This window comes from Aspergillus pseudonomiae, assembly GCF_009193645.1.
Source record: "Aspergillus pseudonomiae strain CBS 119388 unplaced genomic scaffold BDV37scaffold_72, whole genome shotgun sequence".
NCBI lineage: Eukaryota > Fungi > Ascomycota > Eurotiomycetes > Eurotiales > Aspergillaceae > Aspergillus > Aspergillus pseudonomiae.
The window spans coordinates 157,744-182,243 of NW_022476064.1; the positions used below are offsets into that span (position 1 = coordinate 157,744).

Below are 24,500 nucleotides of genomic sequence, written 5' to 3' on the forward strand. Positions count from 1 at the left end.
GCTCGCGCAGCGCGTAGAGCTTGATTTAGTGCGACAGCAAGATATGTGATAAGTTGGAGAAGTTTGATCCCAAGCTTTGTATAGACTGGATGGCATGAGTTACTTGTTGGGTAAAATTACCTACATGCGTTCCCTATATATATGTATTGTAGCAATGATATCCTCATGCCTTTTCTTTTCAAGTTATCCCCTTTCTGTTCTTATAGAGTTATTCCTGATAGGTATATCAGCGCAGCCATAGTCTCAACGGATCGCCGGAATTTTCTTCTATCGGTTAATTCTTGCATGTCTACTTTTCGTTCCTCGCTTGCCCGCCTGGTAAACTGACCATCAACTGGGCGATCGGAAAGTATAAGATGAGATTGATATGACAGGGTCAAAGCTATACCCATCTCGACAAGGGGATTTACCATGCTTTCACATGTCATCATACTCTTCACACTGATTGAGATCATCGTTGAGCGTAAATTAAACCCACATGGAAGACGCTAGAGAGTATCGTATACGGTATACGGGACCAGGTACCTGCAGAGACAAACAATAGGTCAAAGCACGCGCTTACAAGAAACAGGCGCCCAGCTTCGTTGAAAACGATAGTACGAGTTAGGGACCCATCCTTTGGCTCTCCGTTATGCCTTCCTTACTCCGCCTTTAATTCCGTTCCTCGGATAGTCGAGCAACAACTTCTACCCCAAGGTTGGGCAAGCTAAGGGCTAAGGTACGCGGTGTAGGGCTTCGGGATTGACGCCCGATTAACCGGATCAGGCATATCCTCCGGGTACAAGCGTCTTGGTCTTTGCCCACGATTGGCTCATCGGGTAATGGCATGATTGCGTGGGTTTAGTTCGATCGCGCTTGTGGAGTGTTTGCCAACTTCTTGTTGTTTCTTTGCCTTTTAGCTCTTCGGTAAAGTCTCTAGCGTGAAAGAGGGGCTGAGGGGAAGAGACTCCAGAGTGAGCCCTGTTACGTGGGGATTTCTTACGAGCTTCGATCTTGACATGACGTATCCTAGAGTCCATCACTCAGGGCGTTGACTCGGGCAGAAGATCGTCCGTAGAATCGTATATGCCGTCGTCATTCATATATTCATATCTATTATAGTATATCATAGTACATAGAGGGTATCATAAACTAAGCATCAACAACGTCGTCCGGGCATCCTTCCCCCGGCGCTTCGAGGCCCTCCCCCAGAAAGAAGTCCAACTCGCTCGGACCCCCTTGAGAGTGTTCGTTCTCCGCTAGCTGCTCCAACAAACTGAGGAACGGGTCTTTCTCGGACGAGCTTTGGTCCCCCGGCCCCGCTCCCGCCCCCGAGGTGCTACCCTGGGACTGGGCGTCCGGCGTCAAAGCTGTCCCCGGAACGGATGCTTCAAAGGGGAAGGTGGCGTATTGCGGTTGGGACGGTGGTGTTGGTGCGGTGAAGGGTTCCGAGAGGAATGCGGTTGGGGAGGCGTTTACCCCGGATGGAGAGAAGCCGAGACCGCCGTCTGGAAGGCTCAGGTCGGGGCCAAGCCACGGTGAGGGTGATGGCTGGGGTGCGTTGAAGCTGATCGAGTTGCTTCGACCGGCTTGTGATGGGAGAGTTGGCGTAGCTGGTGGTATCGCCGGATAAATCGCTCTATTCCCGTCGTGGGCATCCACGCGGTCAAAGCGGGCGCTTGGAATCATCGTCAGATTGAGATCATCAAGCCTTATCAATAGAGAGAACTCACGGGTCATCTATATCTACTAATCTTACATGCGCTCCTTCAACAACTAATCCGGGATACCGATCGAAGAAATCCTCCAGATGGAAGACCGGCGCAAACCGCACCGGTCGCGCAGCTAATGTTCGCACCAGATCTGCGTGGCATGCCGAAATGGTTTGTAGCATTTCGCGCTGATGCTGAACCCCCGAGCAGGAGTGACGCAGCCATATTAGCTGGCTCATCTCACGCGTAAGGAAGTCAGCACTCGATGCGAACACTTCACCCTCGCGGCCATTGTAGTGTACACCGTGAATGTGAACGGTGCCAGCGGTGCAGGCACAGTAGGCTATCAAGTCCGGCCATTCAATGCGCGGCGCATGGCGCGCCAGCTCAACCAGTTCGGCAATGGCATTGGCGTGCGAGAAGCAAAGTGTGGTAGCCTCAATCTGCCATGACTGATGCTGGCCCGTCCCGCGGAGCTCAGCGAGGTCAATGGGAAGAAACGGTCGATACAGCAGGCAATGAACTAGGTGGTATATCAACTTGCTGAGAAGCAGAAGCGTGCTCTCTGGATGACCAAATAAGGCCTCAATTGAGGCGAATAGATCCTGCGTGCCGGCCGCCCAGATATCAAGTTCCTGACGGATCTTGGACAAGTTGGAGAGAGCATGCCAAGGAAAATGCGAGTCACCTTTGACACCGCCAGCAGCTAAGTAGCGGTGGGTGACGCCTAAGATTCGAGTGATGTCGACTAAAAGAGCAGCGGCTCCTGGGCCCTTGCGACGGTCGGATGTGAACTGAATGTTAGGACCGACCGGGTTAAACCATTCGCCAGATTCCGGTCCAGCGGAAGGTAATCGTAACACGATGGAATGATCAGCGATGAGGCAGGGCCGTTTTGAGCCGCAAGTAAGAAAGCGATCCATTGTATAAGCCGTCCAAAAAATACGACGCCTTATCTCGCGCTCTGCCCTACGCGACGGGCTTTGAGCAGGCAGTTCCCGATACAGGTCCAAAGCTAAGACCATACCAATAGCATTACCTATACATGTTAGTCATGAGGCAAGTATACTATGGGGTTGGGACGCTTACTCAATGCCATGTAAGCCTTTCTGCCATAACCATAAGCGAAAAAGGTCTGTGATAATAGTAAGAGAGTCTGCAGTCCCTCAATAGAAGGATCATCAATGTCCACTAAGCGTCGAGCCTGGCGAGCATAGTCTAAGCCTTGAGGGGAAGGGTTGAGAACGGTATATCTGCGCTATGTCAGAAAGCTTTCGAGAGGACAGACAGGCCGTAACGGACCTTATCGTCAGAGCATGGATAGCCATGGACAAACACACGGGCAACTGCCCTCGCTGATGTAGCTGGCGGGTGGCAGCCTCATCCAAGATAGAGTAGGGCTTCCCATGAAGTCGGGCAAAGTAAACGTCCAGCATCGAGTCAGGTAGCCTGTGACTCTGAGAAGATTGCTGGGGTGCTGGAGGTGGAGGGAATGTATGCGATGGAGGCGGAGGATGAAAGTTCACCTGTGCCGCAAGTTGCTCCATTGACTTAGTCGGCGAGCCCGAGGAGGTGGGCGACAGGGGATGATTGTCATCCTGGAGACGCTTTTCCAAGCCATCGACGCGTTTGAGCAGGGCCTCCAAGACATCTGTTTTAGGGCCACGTTTTTTCGGTACGGCATCTGAAGACGTCCGTTAGTGGATCAGGCATGAAGACGGCATCCTCTGTCTGTTGTGTACCATATATACAAGGGCATTGGAACACCTTGCAAGCCTCACAACTTGGGCGCAGCCGGTTGCATTTGATCTAATACATTTTTAGAATTGACTGTCCGTGACGAGTGACCAGAGGTTTCTTTATTACCTTCCTCTTCCGACAGGACTTGCAATTCATCGACTCTCGCGGTTCGGCATTGACACGGCGGGGAGTTAGCCGGTCGATGCTGACCTGAGGTCGGGACATGGCCACATTACATGACATATGCCTGTTTGCGTAAAAAGACGGATGGATAGACGGGAGACACGGAAGCGAGATATCGTGGGAGGAGGATAAACAAGATTCTTGACAAGCATTGAGAAGTAAAGGGTTTAAAAGGAAAAGAAGAAGAGGTTAAGAGTGAGAGAATGACCCCAGATTTAAACGCAGTGGAAAAACGTGGAGAACACGGGTGGGACTACACTGGATGAGGGCTAGCGTGACGGAGATACAGCCGATGCGGGGATGGTCGCTTACCGGCCGTACCAAAATTACCAAACCCAGAGCCTTTTCCCATACTGACTTTCGCCTTGAATCTTTTACACTTCGAGTCTAATTTCCCATGGCGTTTAACAAGCAAAACCTTCACATCCTTTTGACTTAAGTAGTGGTGCAACCTTAGTGATCTGCAAGATTCGGTTAAATACCTTTTATCCTCGACGGGATTTTCCCCTGTCCATCACGGACTGCCGTCCGGTCGGCAATAACATGATGTGCATCCGCACCTCTTCATGTTCATCTTCCCCTTCCCAATGTACGGTAGATTACCTGCCCAGGATGCTTTTGTCACACCATCTCGTCTCCTAGTCCCAATGTAGTATCATCTCAGAGAGTCCCATACGAAAACTGTATGGCGCCGTCCCTCCGCTAATTTAATTGAATCAGCAGAATGTCATTTTACGTTCTGCAATAATCCTGCCCCCCCCACATTGAATTCAACCTACTCCAATCAGCCTGGTTGCAATGTATTGGTTCACCCCCTTCCCTCCGCGGAAACCGGGTTGCGTCACTTAAGTCCGATTCATCTATCAGTACTCCAATATATATACATCAAATCAAAATACTCGACCTGACGCCATGCGCACAAAATCAAACGGTACATTCTGTCCCACGAGCAGTCGCAGCGTCTCCACAGTTGTCCATGCATTCACATCTTCAATCCCATAAGCTGTCCACCCCGCACGCACAGCCACTCCTACAGGGTCCCCCGTGCGTTCACCTCGCGTCAAGTCGAGGTATACTTTCCCCCGTGTAGATGGTGGCGAGGCTTGACCATTCGTTCGGTAGTGTCGCAACAGCGGCTGGACCAACAACGACTTCTCTGGAGGCAGCGCGGATACAATCACAAACGGCTGCTCAACCAGTTTCACGGACTGGATCGACGTGAATGGCTCTAATCCGTCTGCCAGCGGCCCGCTCGCCCGGAACCCCACCGTGTAGATCGCTCCAACACCCAAGCTGCGCAGTGCAAAGATGGCCGCTGATGCCTCGCTCTCAGTACCCGCAAGGATAATCGCCGCTCGGCCGCGATATGCCGACGGAACATAATCTCGGGTTAACGTTGCCCGGATCCCCTTCCATGTCGCATTCTCACCAACCAACTGAGCCTTCGGTGCAGCACTTTTTGCGGCCACAATCGTATCGACTAATCCAATTGCGCGGGCAGCGTCACTGACGGCTGGAATGCATGTGGTGCTGCTCGATATAGGCGGATGTACTGACGCTCCGCCAAAGGAGGGCTGGGTGATCACACGTTCGATGGAACCCATGGGTCCACGGTCGATCGAAGTCAGTGTGTGCGGCAGGCTCAGTTCGTTGAAACATTTTTCCATAAACATCGACTGCGGCGTTGAGCGGAATGATCCAATGGCGTACAGATCGCGCTTGGGTAGCTGCCCCATGATATGGAGCGCCTCGTTAATCTCCGCCGCCGTTAGTTGCCCCGGCGCTGCAATCATCGGCAATAACGGATGCGTGATGGGCGAGAACACAGTGTTGAGCGCTCGCGAGAGCTGACCCATCTGCCCCATGTTGACAGCCGACAGGAGGGGGTACGACCCATGGGCCCTTTTGATCGTCGACCGAAAATACTCGAGTTCGTAATTGGCCTCAACAGTATTGACCATAGCAATCATCTTCACAATATCCGCGTATTTGGCGCTTTCCGCGAAGATCCGCGGTGCATCGGGAGATGTCCATTTCCACGTTCCTGAGAAATCATGGAATGCTGACATGATGATGCTATTTCCTTTGACTTCCGCTAACTGTCTCCGGATATCCTCCGGAAGCCACAGCTCAACATCTATATACTCGACACCCCACTGGATTGCCCGGCGAAGGTACCTATAAAATAGTGCTGGATCATCCATGGGGAACTTACCATTCTCCTTGGTGCATCGCGTGGTGAAGATGATCGGCAGTTCTGTATGCTGCCGAAGCAACATCAACTGCTGGCCAACGTACCGCAGGCTGGGCACCCGGTTGGAGATGCCCACAGATGAGGGCTCAACCAATAGATCTACACGGATCTCGACTGCATCTGAACCTACCGACAAAATGTCAAGATTGGGTAATGCCGCATGGACGTCCGGAAAGGTCGTCGAGATAAAATTCGTGCGGCTTTTGGTCTTCAGGTCTTCATGTGGTCTGGTTTGGCCCAGAATCAAAGACAGAAACCGGGTCAGATCGCGGCGAAAGAAAGGACTCCGAAGGGAATACAGAAACTCATAGTCGCAGCGGTCGGTAAGTGATTCGTCTGGAAAGGAGCCATCATCCACACAGTGCGTGTTGATTAAGATGCCGGCAGGCTTCTCACACCCTTCCAAAGCACGACCCAGATGGTCAGCCAATATCCCGGTCACGACAGCATGACCGCCCCGCCCGAGTGTGGACAGAGAAGATTCCGTAGTCCATGGCTTGCCCAGGATCTCAGCGACAACTTGGACGATAGTGTCCTGATTGGGACCATATACAATGGCGACGGCACGAGAGGGCTCTGGGGGCAGGTTTGGGGTAAGAGAAGTGACAGCAAAGGAAGAAGTTCCTTTGATTGAGGTAATAGGGGAAGAGGTTTCAGGTAACAGTGTCATAGCCACGGGCTTATGAATGGCTGTCTGCATCATCTCATTGCATGGGCAGTACTCTGCACCTTCATACTGTATCCGGAAGATGCCGAATCTCTAGAGAAGAAGAAAGGAGATGAACAGCTAATCCCACCGTAGCGCCAAATCTGGTACTTCAATCAAAACAATAATAAAAGACAACCGACAGGACACTGAGATCGAGAACGAGACCCTCAAAGAAGCATTGACGTTCACACGTAGTCGAGAGGTACTTTAAACCCTAGCCAAACAATAGAAGGGAGAGTGGACTTTATCAGGGCAGATGGGATGGAGGGTCGACTGGAGATAAGCGACTAGTGTGCAATACCCGAGATGTCAATAGGCAAGGGTTAAAGCTACTAAATCGAATCACTGGCCCAACAAGTAGGAGCAATCGAGTTGGTTGAGGAATCTTGGACCGGGGCGCTATAAAAAAGGGTAAAAGGAGAGACCACAATCACATTTGCCAATACAACGTGAGGAAGACGATAGGACCAGGGTCGTGAAAGAATGAAGTTGGTAAGATGCTCTTCTTCCGACGGCTAAATTTCCCCGGAATTTCAGCTCCGCACTACGGGGAGCGGAGTCGATTTCTCCGCCAATCAGGCCAGTCTATTGCCCATGGCTGACAATCCATCTGTAACCTTAGGCAGCCTTTGTATGGACAGTACACAACCTCAGTACCTAGTATCAGAGGTAGCCATTATCCACTCGAGAAGTTTCTATGCCGGCGAAAATTTACTGTGGGCGGACTATTGTCCAGAGCCTGTAGATCACATCTCAGCAATTTCTAGCCTGTCTGGGAATTTCATATCATTTCTTGGTGTGACCCAAGCTTGCGACTTCTTCATCGCATACGGGGCAGATGCTACCAGAAGATCCAGCGATCCACAGCCTAAAGAGCTATGATACGAGGAAAAAGCCTCGCATGGTGTTATCTGTACCGCCTCTCGTTGGCCCGCCGATATCCACCAACATTATTTCCTGACCGAAGGATATTCTTGGGTGGTATCACGCATGGGCAAATGAGGTCCTATTTGTCCGCCAGCCACTCAAGAACGATAAGCTAAACAAGTTACATATTCTACTCATATATAGTATCATCTGTCTCTGTACTTGGTTTGTGTTGTCTCGGAAGCAGGCCATGATTAATTGAGTAGGGAAATATGAACAGGACGTGAGCCACCAATATGTCAAGAGAAATCAAATACATAAAACAATAGGATCAACCAATTGAAAGGGGTATTGAAAGCAACACAAGAAGTACCAAAACAAGGCAAGTTAGAATAGGCGGGAAAGCACGATCAGGTGCAGATCCTCCAAAGATTGCGAATATTAAGTGGCTGGATCAGCACAAAAGGTGTATGTGCGCATTGGCGTACACAGATGAATGTATGCAATGTATGTACCTCCACAACTCAAAACCGGAGTCAGTGGCATGCCATGGTCATGATAATTACGGAGATATGGTAGTGCGTAGGATATTTCGTATGTCCGATGCACCTCTTGCTCTCTTGAGATGCAAATGCAAGGATACCTTCGACTCATTGTTTTGTGTAGTAAAATCAGTCGCAACGCCCATTTTCTCAGGGTGCTGGTATGCGGCGGCAGTCATGTAGCGCGTGAGCCAAAGAAGCACACGCTACCAGTGCCCAAGGACGTCATAGACAAAGTTTTTAGTCCACAAAAGCAGATATTTGTGGGTGTGACTTTCATGGATTTCTGCAGCACATATCCACATGACGCTCCGTATTTGCACTTTGCGAGATGCGACTCGAGGATACGTGGCATGCATACAACACGGGATATGCCATATCCAATAGTAAATAGAGATATGCAATCCACCAGCCGTGTTTCACCTTTATGGGGGTGAGATGGCCAGCCCGTTCATGAGCTTAGGCAGTGGCTTTCTACGGGCATTGTTTGCCGTCTTCGATACCCGAGGGGCTCCGTGGATCATGCGGGGCTCTTTCATCAGGCTGTTATCGAGTTTTGCTGGTGCTGTAGAGTAGGTGTCAGTGTGGGAAAAGTGGTAGACTGCGTAACAGAGACGACGAACCTCTAGTGACGACACGGGTATAATCCCCAGAAAGACCTTGTTGCCCCCTGCTACCTGGACCAAAGGAACTAGCACTGGCAGTTACCCAAAGATGATTCGACGTATCCGAAAGGAAATCCGTCTGCATTCGGCTAGAGAAAAAAGAAGTCCGCCCACGATTACGTTTGGATAAGACGATCTCATCAAAAAGCGCCATTCTTGGGTCCTTGGACTTGGGATTGACTCTTTCTCTTTCACTGATGAATTCATTGAAGCCTGATAGGATGTTAGTGACAAGGACCCTCGAGACAGTAGGTTGTTTTCAAAAGTGATGGCTTACTTTGTGTTTGCTGCAGGACGGCAGCATATTCAGCATGCTCACCTGGCAAGCTCTTCAGGAATGCCTCCATGTTGAAGTTATAGGTCAGGCCCGCTTTCTTCTTATCACCAGAAGCAGGTTGTAAGAACTTCTTGTAGGTATAGAGCAAGCTAGCAAAACACCTTACAAATGCGGCGCGAATCTGTTCCGGATGGAACGCAGCGGGACACACCAGGCAGATCTGCAAGGCGCAACGGTTGTGAACAAGGGTCTTACAGGCGTTACACTTGTACATGGCTTCATCAGCCCTTTCATCACAGATTGCACAAATAGACTTGTCGTCGCATGGCAGCACTTGCAAGCAATGCCCCTCCACCCAACAGGTGCCTTCAGAGTTGTGAATTGGTTGCGAAGAAGGCTGTGGAACAATGGTGGACGCAGCAACAGTCGATTGGGCATAGACGGAGGGTGCGTAAGTTGACCCAGAATTATATTCCGTATTCAGTGTTGTCACAGATAAATTCGAGGTGTGGCCTAGGAAAGGAGCACTTGGCCGTCTGGGAACACCTCCTCTTAATTCCATACCGAACGACGAACTTCTTCGTGATGCAGCATCGAAATGACCTGAGCGCTTCTCGCGCAAGGATGCCTGAAGAGCCATCCCCGAATCAGTCCGCGAGGAAACCGGGAAATGACCTGATGTGGGAGAGGTGTCCCTAGGTGAAGGAGGCGATCCGGTCTTGGACGATCCAGTTCCCGGCCGGTCAGGACCCTTAGACGAATATCCCCTAGACGGAACCTGCTCGTAGCGAGCATGCAGGTAAGCATTGAATACGAGAGGCGCATACGTTCCCGGCATCGAGGCCTGGCCGAATGCGTTCGAGTTAAGGCTGACGTATTTCGCTAACTGAGTCGACTGCGCTTTGGAGTGGAAAATAGAGGAATTCTCCGACATAAACGCATCGAACGGGAACGTCTCCACTGCATATGCTGGCGGACCAGTTGGGACACCGCACCGACTGTGGTGGGGGGCGGCCAGTTGAAGTAGCGAATGCAGCTTTCTCCGCTGGTGACGCGGCAGGGGCGTTGGCCGAACTGTACTCTCAATGAGGTCTGCGTCGAGATCCACCAAGACGAAGTCATCCGATGGTAGCTCAACTTTCTCATATCTCCGCTCGATACCTACAATGTAAGGACAAGGAGCTTCGAGAGCTTGGATCAAACGTGCAGGCAAAACAGGAATGAGCACTCCAGTCCACTGGAATGGGAACAACAAATCAACCAGTGCCCTAGTAGCCAAGTAAAGCATCGAAGTATGGGACGACAAGAATATTATACGCGATTCGGTCAGTGCATACTCGAAAAGAATGATGATGTTCGGCAGCGACAAAGTTCGGAATAGTGCATAGAGATCAGTATTTCGGGAGCCTGGCAGTTCGTTGGTAGCTTCCTTTCGTGCAAACAGGCGCAACTCCCGGACCGAAAGCTCTACTTGGGTCTTGGACGAATTGGGGCTAAATGCCTCAGTGCATAGGTTCATCACATATCGTTCCAAGGGTTGCCACATCCCCATCCGCGGAGAGCTTGGAGGGATCCGCTGAATGCTTCCCTCAGTCATGGGCACAATTACTGCTTTCAGCCACTCTTTCCAGAAACTCGTCATGCTTTCTTCCCGCCCAAGAATACCGTAAGCGCGGGGGATCCAGAATCCCGTGTCGCCGTCAGTCAGACCTTCAATTTTCGATGCTGCACCGTGCCGGACTGGGCGTAAAAGGTCGGTCATTAAGCCGATTTTCTCTTCAACCGCACTGATCTCATCCTCCAGCTGCTCTCTTTGTTCCGACCCTGAAGGCACCGTGGGGAGTTGGGCTAGAAGTCTCGAGAGTTTGGCCCGTTCGCTCGCTAGCCTTTCACCGAGACTGGCCGCTAGCTCTCGCTCTTCGTCTGTCATATTGTCTTTTCGCCATTCCTCGCAGCGTTTTTCCAACTCCTCTGCAGCTCGCTGATTCAGCGGAATCCATATGATAAGACAAATGGCGTGCAGTCGTGAGCCATTGTCAGTTGTCATGACAAACCCGTGCCAGGTAGAGCGCGGTCTCTGATCTGAAGAAACAATATGGATATCGTTCGGAAAGGCAAACATCGGGACATAGTCTGGGAAGTTGCCCCGTTGCTTCAGCTCGTCAGACATTCCTTTGGTTGGGTACCGGTCGAGGAGAACGGGCTCAAAACGGCGTTTCAGGGGATGCATGGTAGGGGAGATCTCCAACGGTTGTGGTGCCGGAATAACTGAGTTGTAATTACTGAGTCGTCGCGAGGTCCGAATAGAAGCTGTTTGAAATTGTGGTTAGCAAACTCGATGCTCTCAGTTCCTGGAATGTCGCAAACTCACCTTGACGAGCAACTGACGGCTGCCGTTTCATACTGTTCATGTCTCTGAATGCCATATGACGCCGCACGCTACCAATACCTGATCTAAGCAAGCTAGATGGCTGGGAGGGGGTCTCTTCAGAGACAATCTTCTGTGTACGTAACCTGGACCTGGGGCGCGACGTGGGAGTGATAGCTCCGGCACTGAGACTCAGATCCGACAGGAACGACTCCCGCTCGTTCGCAAACTTGAACAGGGCCTTGTCAAAGTCAAAATCTTCTAGGAATGACGACCCTCTGGGCGATTGATTACCCTTGATGGTCAGACTGCTCCGGTTGCTGCTGGTGCCATTCCCGCTGGATTCACTGGAGTCTCCCGAGCGCATTGAGAAACGCTGGAAGGAATTGCGGCCTCCAGCCATGGAAGTGGGCCGAGAGAGGGAGTCCAAACGGGGGTCGTGTGCCTCCTCCGCGTCCGCATCTTCCTCGATAGTGTCCGCAAGAGCGGGGCCAGGGGAGGTGGCACTGTTTGCTCTGTATTCATCGCCCAGTCTTTGAAAAGTCTCTAAGATTTCTGTGCCATCAACACCGGCGATCCAGAAGTAGTCTGCAAGCGGGGTGGTAGACACCTCGGGGCCGGAGGAGGAGGATGAGGAGGAGAACGGCATCTCGTCGAATCGTCGGCAGTCAATCGCGGGGCTGTAATCATCAATCGTCTCAATTCGTGGACTTCGTTACAACATGAAGTGAATCCAACCCTTGATGCTACGAATTCTCCACCAGCATCAACGGGGGTGGTGTGTATGAAATTCAGCGATCAGAGGTTTCGGAATAGATAGATTGGTAACGACAGTAGGAACGAGAACACATAAGTCTAGAATCGCGACGCTGTCGCAAGGTCGGACAGGGTTGCTGAGGAAATTCCGAGATGACAGGAATGGATGAGAGAAGGGAGCAGAAATGAGGCTTTTGTGTTGCTGCGTAGGAAAATTTGTCTGGGGGTTGGATTTCTTAGTGCCACTTGCATTCACAAGAAAAAGGAGTAAATGATGGACGGGATTGGATGAGGGGGAAAGCAAGAAAAGAAAACGGAATTGGATATGACAATGGAATCTTGGAAAATAGGATTAAGGATAGGGCCTTTTTTTTAGATCTTGACTGCTCTTTTTCTTTCTTTCTTTTCCCGCTTTTTTTCTTTTTTCTTTTTTCTTTTTTTTTTTCGAGAAAAGAAAAAGAACGTCCGATGCAGTGACGGATGGTTGCGTAGACAAGAACTACTACGTACAGTAGTCAATTAGTAGAAGGGGGAAAAAGAGGAACGGCGCCAAAAAGTAGTCCGTCTCTTTCTCTTCCTCGCCCACTTTCTGTCTCCTCCGCTCCGCACACGCACAACCGACAAACCGTCAGTGCACCACAACTTTCGCTCTTGTGCCTGTCTCTTCCTCCCTGCCAGCTAACTATTACCATTACTATTACCACCTAAGATTTTTAGGGCCAACTGCCAGTAGCTGTAGGTACCCACTTCCGGATGCATGTTATACACAGCAAACACGGACACAAAAGGGTAAAAAAAATTAATAATAAACGTAATTAAAGTAAAATAATCGAATAAATTAGGCAAAATGAAAATGATAAGAACACAAATCAGAAAGGTTGGGACGGAGGCTATTTAATTTGATCCATGTTTTATTAGGGATTAATTAAATTATTTACATTCCATCATCGAACCTCTTCAACACGAAAAACCTCAGGGAGAGAGGGGGAAAAACCAAAAACCAAAAAAAAAGGAAAGGAAAGGAAAGAAAAACGAACAGAAAACAAAACAAAAAGAAAAAAAGAAAAGATTCCCAAAGGGCCAGGCAAGGGAAACAATAAACGTGCAGGTACATCTATCAGTTTAAGCCACTCGATAGGGATTCCTGGTCTCCATCCATGCAGGATGTATAGCCATCAATCTCCAATGAGGTTCAAACTACTGCAAGTGTCCCTCCAGACGCCTAAACTTTGATACATCGCCATCCCCATCCAACCACCAAACCCTCTCTCCCACTTTCAACCCGCACATACACACACCGCCAGCTCTGACTCTTTGATAATGACTGATTTCTTCAGATACCGCGGTCAAAAAAAAAATAAAAATAAAAATAAAAATAAAAAATTAATAGCAACTAAAGAAAATTTCCCCGACGTCAGGGTGTAATACCCAGACTAGTCGTATAATTTTAGGAAATCCAGGGGACAAGAGAAATATCAATCCTTGGGACCGGTGGAGCCTAGACGTGCACAATTGCTTGGCCTGCCATGGTTCGATTTCCCATTTGTTCCTGCTGACTAGGTTGCTGCGAAAGAACTCCCGTTCAAGAGAACCATGGAAACACTGCATTACGATTCCCTGCTGTGTATGTCCCTTGTACTAAAGGACCGGATGTGTTCCTGTACCTCCCGTCCCCCCGAAAACTCTCAGGAGGATGGTGGAACTCGTCCCGAATTCAATGTCAAATGGACTCTACTTTGATGGAGGGCCGAAAATAACAATGAACCACAATAGGTCGCTTAACTTTTTTTATACTAATGCCAATACTGACACTAAGATAGACACCGCTCTTAGGGCTTTTTATGTCTTGGATCGCCCTGGATATTTTCCCGATTGGACTGCCTTTCAACTCCTCCGTGATTGGAACTATACTCCAGGAGTAAGGTGGTATTTCCACCCCGAGGCTCTCTTTACACTAACTACGTAGCCTCTTTCTGAAGAGGGGCCGTTGCTATAAACAAGTCCATCCGCCCTAGCCTACCGAAACTGAGAATTTAGCATAGCGGAGTCTCCATGGTCTGGAGATGGCTTGCCTCTCACCATGATTGGCCAGAATTCCCCTTGAGGAGAGTCTTTCACGGAACCAAATGGTAGACAGGAACTGGGGACTCCATCGTCAACCCTCCAATGGAGTTCCCGAAGGAGGGCATCTATGTAGGGGCGGGTTCGGCCGAGGTAGAAAGCTAATCATGGTACTGTATCGTGTCTGTACATACAGTACGTTGTCCACTGAAGGTAGGAAAAGGATCAGGAGGACATAAACTTGGTGATATCACCCATAGTCAGGGTGCTATTATTATCTTCTCAGTATCTGACCACCCAAATTGTGGATTATTATTATTCATGATCATAACATTTTTACAAACTGGAAGTCTTGGCTGGTAAACAATGATCACTATCAGGGTCCCAGTGAGAAAAAGGAGGTGGTGGTGTAGATTCCAGATATGGATAGAGCTGTGGTGTGATCGTTGCTCAGCTTACAGAGTACACTGTGCAGAGCCCTCTATTATCTGCATCGATGTTGCCAATAATGCTTATAGTACGGAGTACGGAGTAGTTGGGAACGTTTGATCCAGGGCTATGCCGATCGCCAGTGGATCTCAATGATACTTCGGGAGAGCCATCCAATTTTCATCTATGGACAGGGAATGGATGATCGGAGAGAAATCCGAACAAAGAAAGGAATGGTTCACCAGGTATAATTGACAGTTCACTGCATTAAGAGTCAGGGATCAAGATAATCAAAGAGCATGGAATCTTCCAGTCACTGAGGCAGCATGCAACAAAGAGTTTCTCTTTCCGAATTGAACCGTCCATGCCTGTACAGAAGGAGATAAACATTCCTGTTGATGAACCATGAGATGTACTTTAGACGGTTTCATCATGACTCATAGCGTATTAAGTACCATGTAGATCTAACTCAAGAGGGATCTCCCTGCGCAAACTTGGGAATGACCATCTACCCAGAATTCAACCAGAAAAGGTCTTTGGCCATGAGAATCCACAGACGGTGGGACAGATCTTCAGTTACAGGACTGTGTTCCTTACATGACGCTACTCCCATACCGGCCTGGTCGACCTGCATTGGCATGCATCATACTCCGTACATGGTCATCGACATCTTTGGTACGTCCGCTGAGGAAGAGCGGGCTCATTGTGAACCGCCGCTGGTAAGAGGCCTAGTCTTGTCGCGCGACTAGTGCCCCGCTAGGATGGGCTACTTGCTGTCATACAGAAAGTGCCTTGCAGCCTTCACTCCATACAGGCAAGTCGGGTGGACTTTTGGCTCCGTTGGCTGGTTATGCGCGGTGGAAACGTGCACCACTGACAGATGAAAAAGGGGGTGGTTGGTGCCTGAGGCGGGTATCTCGTCTCCTGTTTTGGGGAAGCGGTATTGTTGAATTGCGCATAAATACCGTACTGTATGGTATGTCTTGCTACGACTATCTCCATGCCTCTTGGTGGAAGCATTAGGGTTTTCCCAGAAATTGCTCGAGCCATAGATATCCAGGAATAGCTTCCTCCTGAACCATGCCACCGTTCACTTCCCAAGGCCATCGGCTTCGGGTGGGATTTAATAACCACGGTACTGACGATACGATCCGTACATCCTGACACCTTTTTATAGAAAATTGAAAATGCAAAAATATCCGGCAAGGGGTTCTAGACTGCTGACAGAGACAAAATACCGGTTTCATGATGGATGTTGCGGTCAAAAAGAGACCAATGAGCGTCTGCAAAGGTGGTTGTCTCTCGGCTTCTAGACGTTGTCTGAGTTTATCGTCAGATACCTAACTTTCCCATCGTCCAAAGTTCTAGCAAGGCTTAGTCAACCCCACGTCACAGGGCCTCGACAATCCATCCCATCATATCAGAGATAAGTACAGAGTAGGTACACGCATCGGATATCTAAATTTGGACAAAGCTGGCGATTTCCCTTGCCATCAAACTGCGCCGTACTTTTGGCTGCTCACGACTAAGCCAACTAGTTCCAGCCTCCTGTTCGTGCGTGTAACTTAACTACCGCAAAGGAATTCAAATGTGGCTGCGCCTACTCCGTAGATCGGTTGCATCTGTGGCACATCTGGAGCTTGGCTATTCGCCCTGGAACAATCCAAAGCTTATCTCGCTAATTGGTCATCTACCCATGTTTCGAGCAAACTTTCCTGAAGATTGACGATTCCCTAGAATGCGCGTGGGGGTTACACCGAAGGATAACCAGATTAAGCTTCGTAAATATTATGACCGTCTTCGCGTCAATAAGTTTCCAGTCGTCAAGAACCCTTTATCCCCCATAGTTCCCCTCCACTCGATGGACAATTGCCCTAGAACTGCCCGTCCGTCATGTTTTAGATCTTTCTGTAGGGCATCTAGCCCTTCCTGCTGTCCTTCTTCTTGCTCAACGAGGAACGCAACCTGGAGGACGTCACGTGGGTTTAATGTCGGTGGTTGTGAATCGCACTGATCCGGCCTCTCAAGATCCCAGTTCAAGGAGGTTGCCTTGAACGGAGGTTTAGGATTCAGTTTTGTTTGCTATCGAAAGCATTAGAGTCCCCGGCATCAAAATAAAAGGAAAGCTTTTTATTTTTTTTTTACCTTCACCACCACGGCTCCATCACCCACATTCTCTAACTGCGCTTCGAGGGCAAATCGGAGCAGCCGAGTCTTTCCATAAGGCCCTAGGGACTTGTTTTCGACCTCTAATGGGGCTAATTCGGATGATTTTGTCCGAACACTAAGACAAGGCTGTGCAACAAACTGATAAAGTTTGCGAAAAGTTCTCACTCGCCCACTGGCCGCTTGCGAGTCTGATCCAATCAGCGTTTCCGTGTAGCTGACACTGACCGCCAAGATATGATTCCCTTCTTCCTTGAGATCAAATCGTACGATCTTCTGTAATGATTGCCCTTTTTGTAGGCCATCTCTCGCGGGTGTGTCATCTGCTGGCTCTAGCTCCAGAGATGCTACTTGGGATGGAGTTTGCATCTCCGCCACGATACGGACTGATGTGACAACGCGCGAGGTCTCATCTTCTGCGAGCTCATTGTTCGCACTAAGAGTGCAAGCAAATGTTTCTCCAACATAAGCAGACCCAAATGCAGGAGGTAATGTAAGCTTTGGTTCTTGTTAGCAGATACTCGTAATTCTCTCGTCGAAGCGAGAAACTTCTCATTGCTGTCGTACATTAGGGGCGAGAATAAACTGTTTGTCCACACTATCGGAAGGATAACTCAAAGATGCTTTGTTGGAGATCTTCGTGTTTGCTTCCGGAAGGGGGTACTGGTAGGACAGAGAAGGCCGCGATAGGCTTTTAAAGTCAGATCGGCAGTTAACATCTACAGGAACGCATATTGCTTACCGCAAAACTACGCATATGTCAGTTAGGGTGCTGCCTATGATGGCTACCAGCAGTGCGTACCTTTTAAGGAGACTGAATGAGGCTCTTTGGAGGCCTCGGCACCTGAATGGGCGCGTGGACGTGCCATTGGCATAAGATGGTGAACTAGCTATGATTATGCAGCTGACGGGAGTATTTCAGTGTTGTCAAAAGTATTGAATGTTGTCCCTCTATCGTTATCAGCATGACATGTGACGGACAAACGTGGCAAACATGGCAAACACCACAAACCTCCGCATATGATCTGTGGATCAGTGAAGGAAGCGATAAGAAATGAAAATTGCTTTTCTGATTTTAACCTTCCTTTTATACCCTTGAATTGCCCTCTACTTTATTTCTCTATCTTGTAAGTGACGTGTCCGTATCAGTACTACAAGAAGCGCATCCAGAGCGTCAATTACTTTGTTTGTATACCGTGGGAATATGTCAGCCTCCTGAACGGAAAAGCTTATCGCTATCGCTATCGCGATTGCTGCAGGACCTCCACAGCGACAACTCGTTTGTGCCAACAATAGTCGACACTCGGATCTATCGTCTTTAGTACTGTGCATAGCCTAGTTATTCAAACAGAATGGGTACTGCGAGGACATCATCCTCCAGACAACAGATCACTACTGCCCCATCACCTGCAGATCATACTCGAATTCCATACACATCTGCGTCGAAACGAAAGCGAAACGCCGACGAAAAGGCCAGTGTCGCATCCACATCTGCGAAACGTAATCGTAGAAATGGGGGCGATCATCCAGCGATTCCTACGGACCCGAAGGATGTGATCGATTTGACTAGCGACTCGCCTGTTGCTAGTCCACAAAAGAGGACCTCAAGTGCAAAGATGAAGCAATCACCAGGCGAGGGGATACCTGAACGTCGGGCTCGAGTCTTTCGCCGTAAGCCACCACAAACGTTCTTACAGCGATTGAACCGTGCAACAACTCAGAGGTGTGCCATCAACCCAGATCATATCTCGATTATTTCGCTCACAGTTGATGATGTTTTTTTTTTTTTTTTTCTTCTAGGATGTTCGTCCTAGGACATATTGTCACGGGCGCTGATGATATTCCTGAGATGAGCTTTGACATTGCTGGGACAACTGGAAACATCTACAAGACAGTTATCGGGAAGGAGCCGACCTGCACCTGTCCGGATGCTCGAAAAGGAAATCAATGCAAGCATATTTGTTACGGTAAGTCGAATTTAGGTGCTATCACTATTCCTAATACTACTATTGTTTCAATTATATCATTATTGTCGTTCGTATGGTTTCTGATAGCCGTACCCGCGAAGTCCTAGTCAATGTCCTCAAAGCTCCGCAACATCTACAGTATCAGTTGGCATTCTTATCTATGGTAAGCTGTTTTGCGTACATCTCCGTACACTTCATAAACTAACACTGCTTCTTCAGGAGCTTCGTGAGATCTATGAAGGATCATTTCTGAGTCGTGAGCAGACCAAAGTTGACGATGACAACGGTGGTAATAGGAAGGCCGTTGAAGGAGATTGTCCAATCTGCTTCATGGAGTTTGAACCTGACAGAGAGGAGATCGTCTGGTGTCGAGCGGCCTGCGGAAATAATATCCACAAAACATGCTTCCAACAATGGGCTGTCTTACAGAAATCTCAAGGTGTCCGCTGCGTTTTTTGGTACGTTGCACATTCCTTGTTTATCAGATTGGGACTAAGACATCATCAGCCGTTCCCCATGGGAAGCAGATACCAGCGACGTGAATCTGGAGCAGCTCAGAGCCCAGGGGCAAACAACTGCAGAAGGATACATCAATGTGGCTAGTCAGCTAGGCCTTTCCGGTCAACGCGGTACGAGATCATCTTTGTAGTCACCCTGATCATCCCTTGTGCCTTGTTCCAGACACATACTGACACTCCATCCCCTAGACTATTCGACATATCATCCTTTCTGGGTCTCCCAACAATTGTATCCTTATGGTTCGCGTAGACGCAGACGTTAAAACATTGACGGAGATGGGGTCGTGGAGTACTAGCCATCCGATGCATAGCCCACTAGGGTTTTGCAGCAGCTGTGGTGTCCAGTGAGAAGTTTGTTACCTATTGGAAGTTGTGTGGGCGTTTGAAATTTATTGCTTTTCAGGACTGGCTAGATACCCAGAAGTTATTGTTAACCAAGAATGTTATTGGAAAATACTATGCAATTTGACAACACACATGTTTTGTTGGTTTGGAGAATCCTTAGCCATATGGCGCGAGTACTAGGCAGCCGCTCTCAAACTCACAGCCCTTTCGCCGACTATTCACCCGTTCACTTTCAAAGATAAGTCTCCACCGTATTACCTTCTTCACACCATGGCGGTGTTCGAAGTCTCGTCGTACGCGGTGAGATCCAACCCCTTGTCGAGTGGATGCACATAAACAAGGACGAAAGGTGACCCTTTCGCGGATCGCAGGCTGCATGATCTGGGCCGCGCACGGTCACTTGAACGCCTTTCTATACCGTTCAAGGCGACTCCCGCCGGAATGGATGCGTGAACCCCAGCTTGTCGCGTCATGCCACGGGGAACGTGAAAGTATGCATTAGGTCGATGGCCACCCCATTTCATCCACTATCCTTAACCACACGATGCCCTTGACGAATAACGGCAACGCTGACAGCCTCTTCACCCGTCATCCAGGAAGGCATTCTCTCTGGGTCAACGACACCCAGTTCGGCGAGCTTTCTAACCCCACTGATAACATCCGAGCCGGCAAACGTAAGCGAGAGGGACGGCTGCGTGTGATCGGCATCGCTATCCTCCTCATCCCCATCTCCATACAGGCGGTCCAGAAGCCTAACGTCAAGACGGTCCAGAGGTGCAGATGACAGAGACCCAGAAGTGCCGAAGCGCGAGTGGATGGCCAGCTTGCGCTTTTTCGGGATGTGAGTGTCCTCTTCTGCGTTGCGAGTTTTTCTTCCGGGTTGGTGTGTTTCGTTTTCTTTCTGGTCTTCTGGGGGCTGGTTCTTGATTTTGTCGGGTTTGGTTTGGTTCAGGAGTTCCTCCGGGGAAACAGTATTCGTTGGTCGTGGGTCCAGCGGGCTCCCCTCTACCACGGCATCGGCGAATATGCTGAACGCGCCATTCGCTCCGTTCGAGCGACCTGGTCCTCGAAGTGCTAACAATGCTTGTAGACTCTTCGCTGTCAGTGATGTCGCTTTAAGGGCGTATCTTCGCTGAGGGAGAGATAGCGCTTTCGGGACGGCGTCGCGCACGATGCGCTGTAAACTTCGGGCATCTGTCGCGACCGCATTGGCGGGAGAGGCTTTGGAGCTTGTAGAAGACGCAATGGACGTGTAAACGAAGGGGCAGCTATCGGGAAAGGCAACATATATCACTCTTGACGAGTCCGTAAGTGTCTCAGGTGGCTGGCGAGGATGCTGATAGGGCGAACTGGTCACGAATATACGGAGGAAAGTGAGAGGCAAAGTATTCGAGCGAGCGAGGTAGTAATGCGCCTTCACCAGGGGAGAGATTTGCTGCTGAACATTACTAAGGAAGGTGGAGGCATGGACACGCGGAATATAGGAGGAAACGTCGGTTTCGGGTGATTGCGCGCCATCCGCATCAATGCGAGTGAGCTCCAGCGCCGTCCATCGCAAACTTGACGGGTGGTCGTCCATGTAGCGAAGATCAATCATTGCGAGCTGGCGCAAGGTGATACCATGTTTCCAGTCGCCCTCGAGTATGCGATCGATCACCTCTCGTTTCCCACCCTTGCGCACCTGTAGCTCCTGGTATGCATTGCGCACGTCGTCGATGGTCCGCTCGGCCGGGTACGGACCGAGTTCTTCGTCGTCCGCTGCTTCGGCTTCATCTCGTGCCAGGAATGGCGAGAAGGACTGCACATTGCGATCGTCCAGCCAGTAGAACACGAGGTCCAGCAATGCCTGCCGGGTGAGCTTCCCGAATGACTTCACCAGCGATGGCGTTGTTGAGGGGATGCGGAGGTTGCTGGGAAGACTCGCGGTTGTGGGCGCGCGGACTGTCTTTGGACGCGCCATTGGTTCGGTCGCCGCTTCGTGTGGCGTCTATATATGCACCGAGCTCTTGCGCATTATCCCGCCAGGGGTATAGGTGTGGTGAAGATGGACTGTGGAGTTGTTCCACCGTTCAACAACTTCATTTGCACGGGCCATCAACAGACGCAGTCACGTGATGATAAGAGCACGATCAGTCGTGATAAGATGCAGATGTATTGTTTCAGCTACATCGGCAATGCCAAAGGTGATTGATATTCGACATAAGAATGCATAATTTGTATGACATATCTGCGTAGGCTCAAGCTGACATATGTCGCTCGGTACTAGAAATCTTGAGTGCTGCTTTGCTCCGTGATATTACGCTTGATCGTGGTTTACCTCTGCATCTTATCATACTGGATTCAAAGGCAATACACAGCTTTTAGCCAAAAAAACATACGATAGTTTGTTTCAAGTATGCATAGCAAGGCTATGACTTTAGAACTGAGCTTTCAATTGAAGGTTTCACCAAGGCCCTCTGAATGACGTGGTAGATTCCTTGCAAGGCCGTTTCAGAGTTTCTGCTGAACCCCACATGGTAATCTATAGGATTAGCCGTGCGCATTATCGAGAAACTCTATAGCTTCCCTAGAAACAATAGGTACCTCCTTTCTATTTTTTTGCCTTACTTTTGGGGTTCTGATAGAAGCTTGCCCTGGGATCTAGAGGTACGGGGCATTCCAGACGTCAGACAAGGGTTTAAAGAGTCCTCCTACCGAAAGCGACACCGCAGATGGAAATCTGTTTGTTTAACTTCAGCAGTCGATTTCTGCATCGGACGCGGTTACAAGTGTTATGAAATGGTCTATGGCGGATGATGTAGATATGATTAAAGCTTTGCAGCCGTGTAGATTGCACAAAGTCGTCTATTGTAGAATGTTGAAATACCTATAGGCTGGGATATAAAACGTGAGAAGCCAAACAACAAACAATCCATCTTTTTGTTTTCCACGTTGGAGTGGAGTCTGTACCATCAAGGAACGTTGAAAAATCATCACTCATGCCTCCCACCAACCTCCGAGACGCCTTCCCCGGTCTCCTAATGCTCCAAATTAAGTATGAACAAGAAGTAAAAACCCGAACATAAACACAATGACATAACGCCATTCAATCAACATAATTTTACTTGGATTCCACTCAAGCAGTGCCCACACCGATCCTTGACTCAGCACTACTCCGTTGGCCTTCAGCCTTTTGCGAAGCAAGGAACTTCTTGAACATGTCCGCGATGTCATTTTCTGACTTTTTGCCTTCCTCAGATGATTGCCCATTCTTCTCCGTGATCAAGTTCTTCAACCACTGGTTCTCAAGCTCCAAGGCAGTGACACGGGCTTCGAGCGCAGTATTCTTCTCTGTCGTCTCCTTGACCGTTTTCTCAAGCGCCTGCTCACGCATCTTCTTCTTCACACGGAACCGCGCACTGGCAGCAGTGTTACGCCGACGCTTATCCTCCTCTGCCGCAACCCGTGCTGCCTCCTCCACACTTATAGCAGCCGACTTCTGGGTGTTCTTACGCTTCGGTCCGGGGGCGGAAGAAGAGGTAGCGGAAGCGGGAGCGGGGCCGGGCGTCTGTGATTGGCCTGCAGGCGACGGCGATGAAGTCGAGATAGACTCGTTCGGGCTGGAGGCAGCATTAAGGGGCCCGTTGGGCATCTGTGGGACAGTCGAGAACGGCGCATTTTGCAGAGATGGAGGTTGAGACTGAGCATTGACGGAGTTGAAGCCGGTAGCTGAGTACTCGGGCATGTTGTTAAAGCCTTGAAGGAGAATTAGAACATCATCACTATCAAATCAAGCTAGCTATTGCAAGACCGAGCTGGTGGTAAGGTGGATGATCTCGTGAGCCCAATGCGACCGCAGAGGTCATGTCACGTGAAATGACGCCATAGCGTAACGGGTTCACGCTATCAGGACCCTTGCCAGTGGCACAGGATTTTTTTAAATTGATCATCGCTTAACAGGGATTGAATGCAGGCATGATCCAATGAGGACACGTGCAGATGGTGAGTGGCTTGGAGGATGCATCTATGCCTCGAGGATCCGAGACAGGTATTGTGCAAACGTATGGGACCATGGACCCCATGACGATACCACGGAATAAAGGATGCACATGGAGAAAGCAGGAAACGTGCGACAGAAACAACAGAGGCTCTTGATGTATGAGAAATCAATCCGGTGTAAAGGGTGTAAAGGAAAAAGGCCCGGAGAAGCTCCAACAAGATGCGACCGACGGTTCCTCCAGCTCGGGTCCAGAAACAATAGCGACAGTATAATCTATAAAGGAATTTCCAACTTACCACCGAGAAGATCCAAGAATTCCATATCTGGGTTCTGGCCAGTGGCTTGGTTGTTTTCCTTCTTCAAGTTGTCGCTCTCCACCGAGTCAAACCCGGGGAGGTTCAAATCCCCGAAGTTATCAAAATCAAAGAACTCGGCATTGGTGAAGAGGGAGAGGTCTGCATCGAGGTTGTATGAGCCTTGCTGCTGCTGAACAGCCTGGTCGTATGGCGACGGGATGGCGTTCAAATCGTCGAGGTATTGGGAGAAGTTGGGGGCCCTGCGGCCATTGTATTCGGCCATGGTGTACCGTTGAGGCTTCTGAGACCTCTGTGTTCAATATTCCTTTCCGTTTTCTTCTTTTCTTGTGTTTTTGTGTTCCTATAGTCCGCTGGGGAGACTCGAGGCTGATTGAGGGAAAATGACTCGACCGATATATGATTCTGGAGCGATAATTCTCTCTTTCGGTGATGGCCGCCTTAACCGCGTACAAGTCGAGAGGGGTCGATTGGCAATTGCGAAGTAAAATGACGGAGGAATAAGAAGTAAGTATGTATGGCTAGTCACAGAAAGGCAGGGGGAGGAAAGAGAGGGGAAACAAGAAACGATCGAATGACTGTGGGAACGTGGGACCGGAGAGGGCCACCGGGAATGGAATTTGTTCGGGTGGGGGTGCGAAAAACTGGCTGATTAAGCCTGGGGGGGGG

The 24,500-nt window shown here is 49.6% G+C and overlaps 7 protein-coding genes across 7 annotated transcripts; 1 reads left to right on the forward strand and 6 right to left on the reverse strand.

The window, feature by feature from the left end:
* Positions 1-1,131: 1,131 nt before the first annotated feature.
* BDV37DRAFT_274133 (type I 3-dehydroquinase-domain-containing protein) lies at positions 1,132-6,571 on the reverse strand (the record flags this gene model as incomplete). The annotated part of the gene is made up of 7 exons (XM_032085178.1): positions 1,132-1,618; positions 1,713-2,730; positions 2,781-2,944; positions 2,994-3,375; positions 3,434-3,458; positions 3,558-3,641; positions 4,514-6,571. The coding sequence occupies 7 exons, from the start codon at positions 6,569-6,571 to the stop codon at positions 1,132-1,134; spliced, it is 4,218 nt and encodes a 1,405-aa protein (XP_031938203.1).
* Positions 6,572-8,494: 1,923 nt separating this feature from the next.
* BDV37DRAFT_196322 (dDENN domain protein) lies at positions 8,495-12,116 on the reverse strand. Its single transcript, XM_032079777.1, has 3 exons — positions 11,300-12,116; positions 8,929-11,238; positions 8,495-8,864 (listed from the first exon to the last, which is right to left on the reverse strand). The coding sequence occupies exons 1-3, from the start codon at positions 11,943-11,945 to the stop codon at positions 8,566-8,568; spliced, it is 3,255 nt and encodes a 1,084-aa protein (XP_031938204.1). The 5' UTR covers positions 11,946-12,116; the 3' UTR covers positions 8,495-8,565.
* An 844-nt stretch (positions 12,117-12,960) lies between these two features.
* Positions 12,961-13,348, reverse strand: BDV37DRAFT_256649 (uncharacterized protein). The gene has a single exon (XM_032082859.1). The coding sequence runs from the start codon at positions 13,164-13,166 to the stop codon at positions 12,987-12,989; it is 180 nt and encodes a 59-aa protein (XP_031938205.1). The 5' UTR covers positions 13,167-13,348; the 3' UTR covers positions 12,961-12,986.
* Positions 13,349-15,735: 2,387 nt separating this feature from the next.
* On the reverse strand, positions 15,736-17,615 carry BDV37DRAFT_256652 (trafficking protein particle complex subunit 13). Its single transcript, XM_032082860.1, has 5 exons — positions 17,511-17,615; positions 17,451-17,457; positions 17,276-17,399; positions 16,688-17,206; positions 15,736-16,624 (listed from the first exon to the last, which is right to left on the reverse strand). The coding sequence occupies exons 1-5, from the start codon at positions 17,581-17,583 to the stop codon at positions 16,331-16,333; spliced, it is 1,017 nt and encodes a 338-aa protein (XP_031938206.1). The 5' UTR covers positions 17,584-17,615; the 3' UTR covers positions 15,736-16,330.
* Positions 17,616-17,834: 219 nt separating this feature from the next.
* Positions 17,835-19,628, forward strand: BDV37DRAFT_256657 (RING finger protein). Its single transcript, XM_032082861.1, has 6 exons — positions 17,835-18,431; positions 18,509-18,675; positions 18,777-18,838; positions 18,895-19,133; positions 19,183-19,304; positions 19,383-19,628. The coding sequence occupies exons 1-6, from the start codon at positions 18,061-18,063 to the stop codon at positions 19,454-19,456; spliced, it is 1,035 nt and encodes a 344-aa protein (XP_031938207.1). The 5' UTR covers positions 17,835-18,060; the 3' UTR covers positions 19,457-19,628.
* Positions 19,629-19,697: 69 nt separating this feature from the next.
* Positions 19,698-22,046, reverse strand: BDV37DRAFT_256658 (CENP-N/CHL4 family protein). Its single transcript, XM_032082862.1, has one exon. It carries the CDS (start codon positions 21,496-21,498, stop codon positions 20,059-20,061), a length of 1,440 nt encoding a protein of 479 aa, XP_031938208.1. The 5' UTR covers positions 21,499-22,046; the 3' UTR covers positions 19,698-20,058.
* Positions 22,047-22,263: 217 nt separating this feature from the next.
* BDV37DRAFT_196382 (putative bZIP transcription factor (MetR)) lies at positions 22,264-24,500 on the reverse strand. Its single transcript, XM_032079778.1, has 2 exons — positions 23,814-24,500; positions 22,264-23,273 (listed from the first exon to the last, which is right to left on the reverse strand). The coding sequence occupies exons 1-2, from the start codon at positions 24,094-24,096 to the stop codon at positions 22,654-22,656; spliced, it is 903 nt and encodes a 300-aa protein (XP_031938209.1). The 5' UTR covers positions 24,097-24,500; the 3' UTR covers positions 22,264-22,653.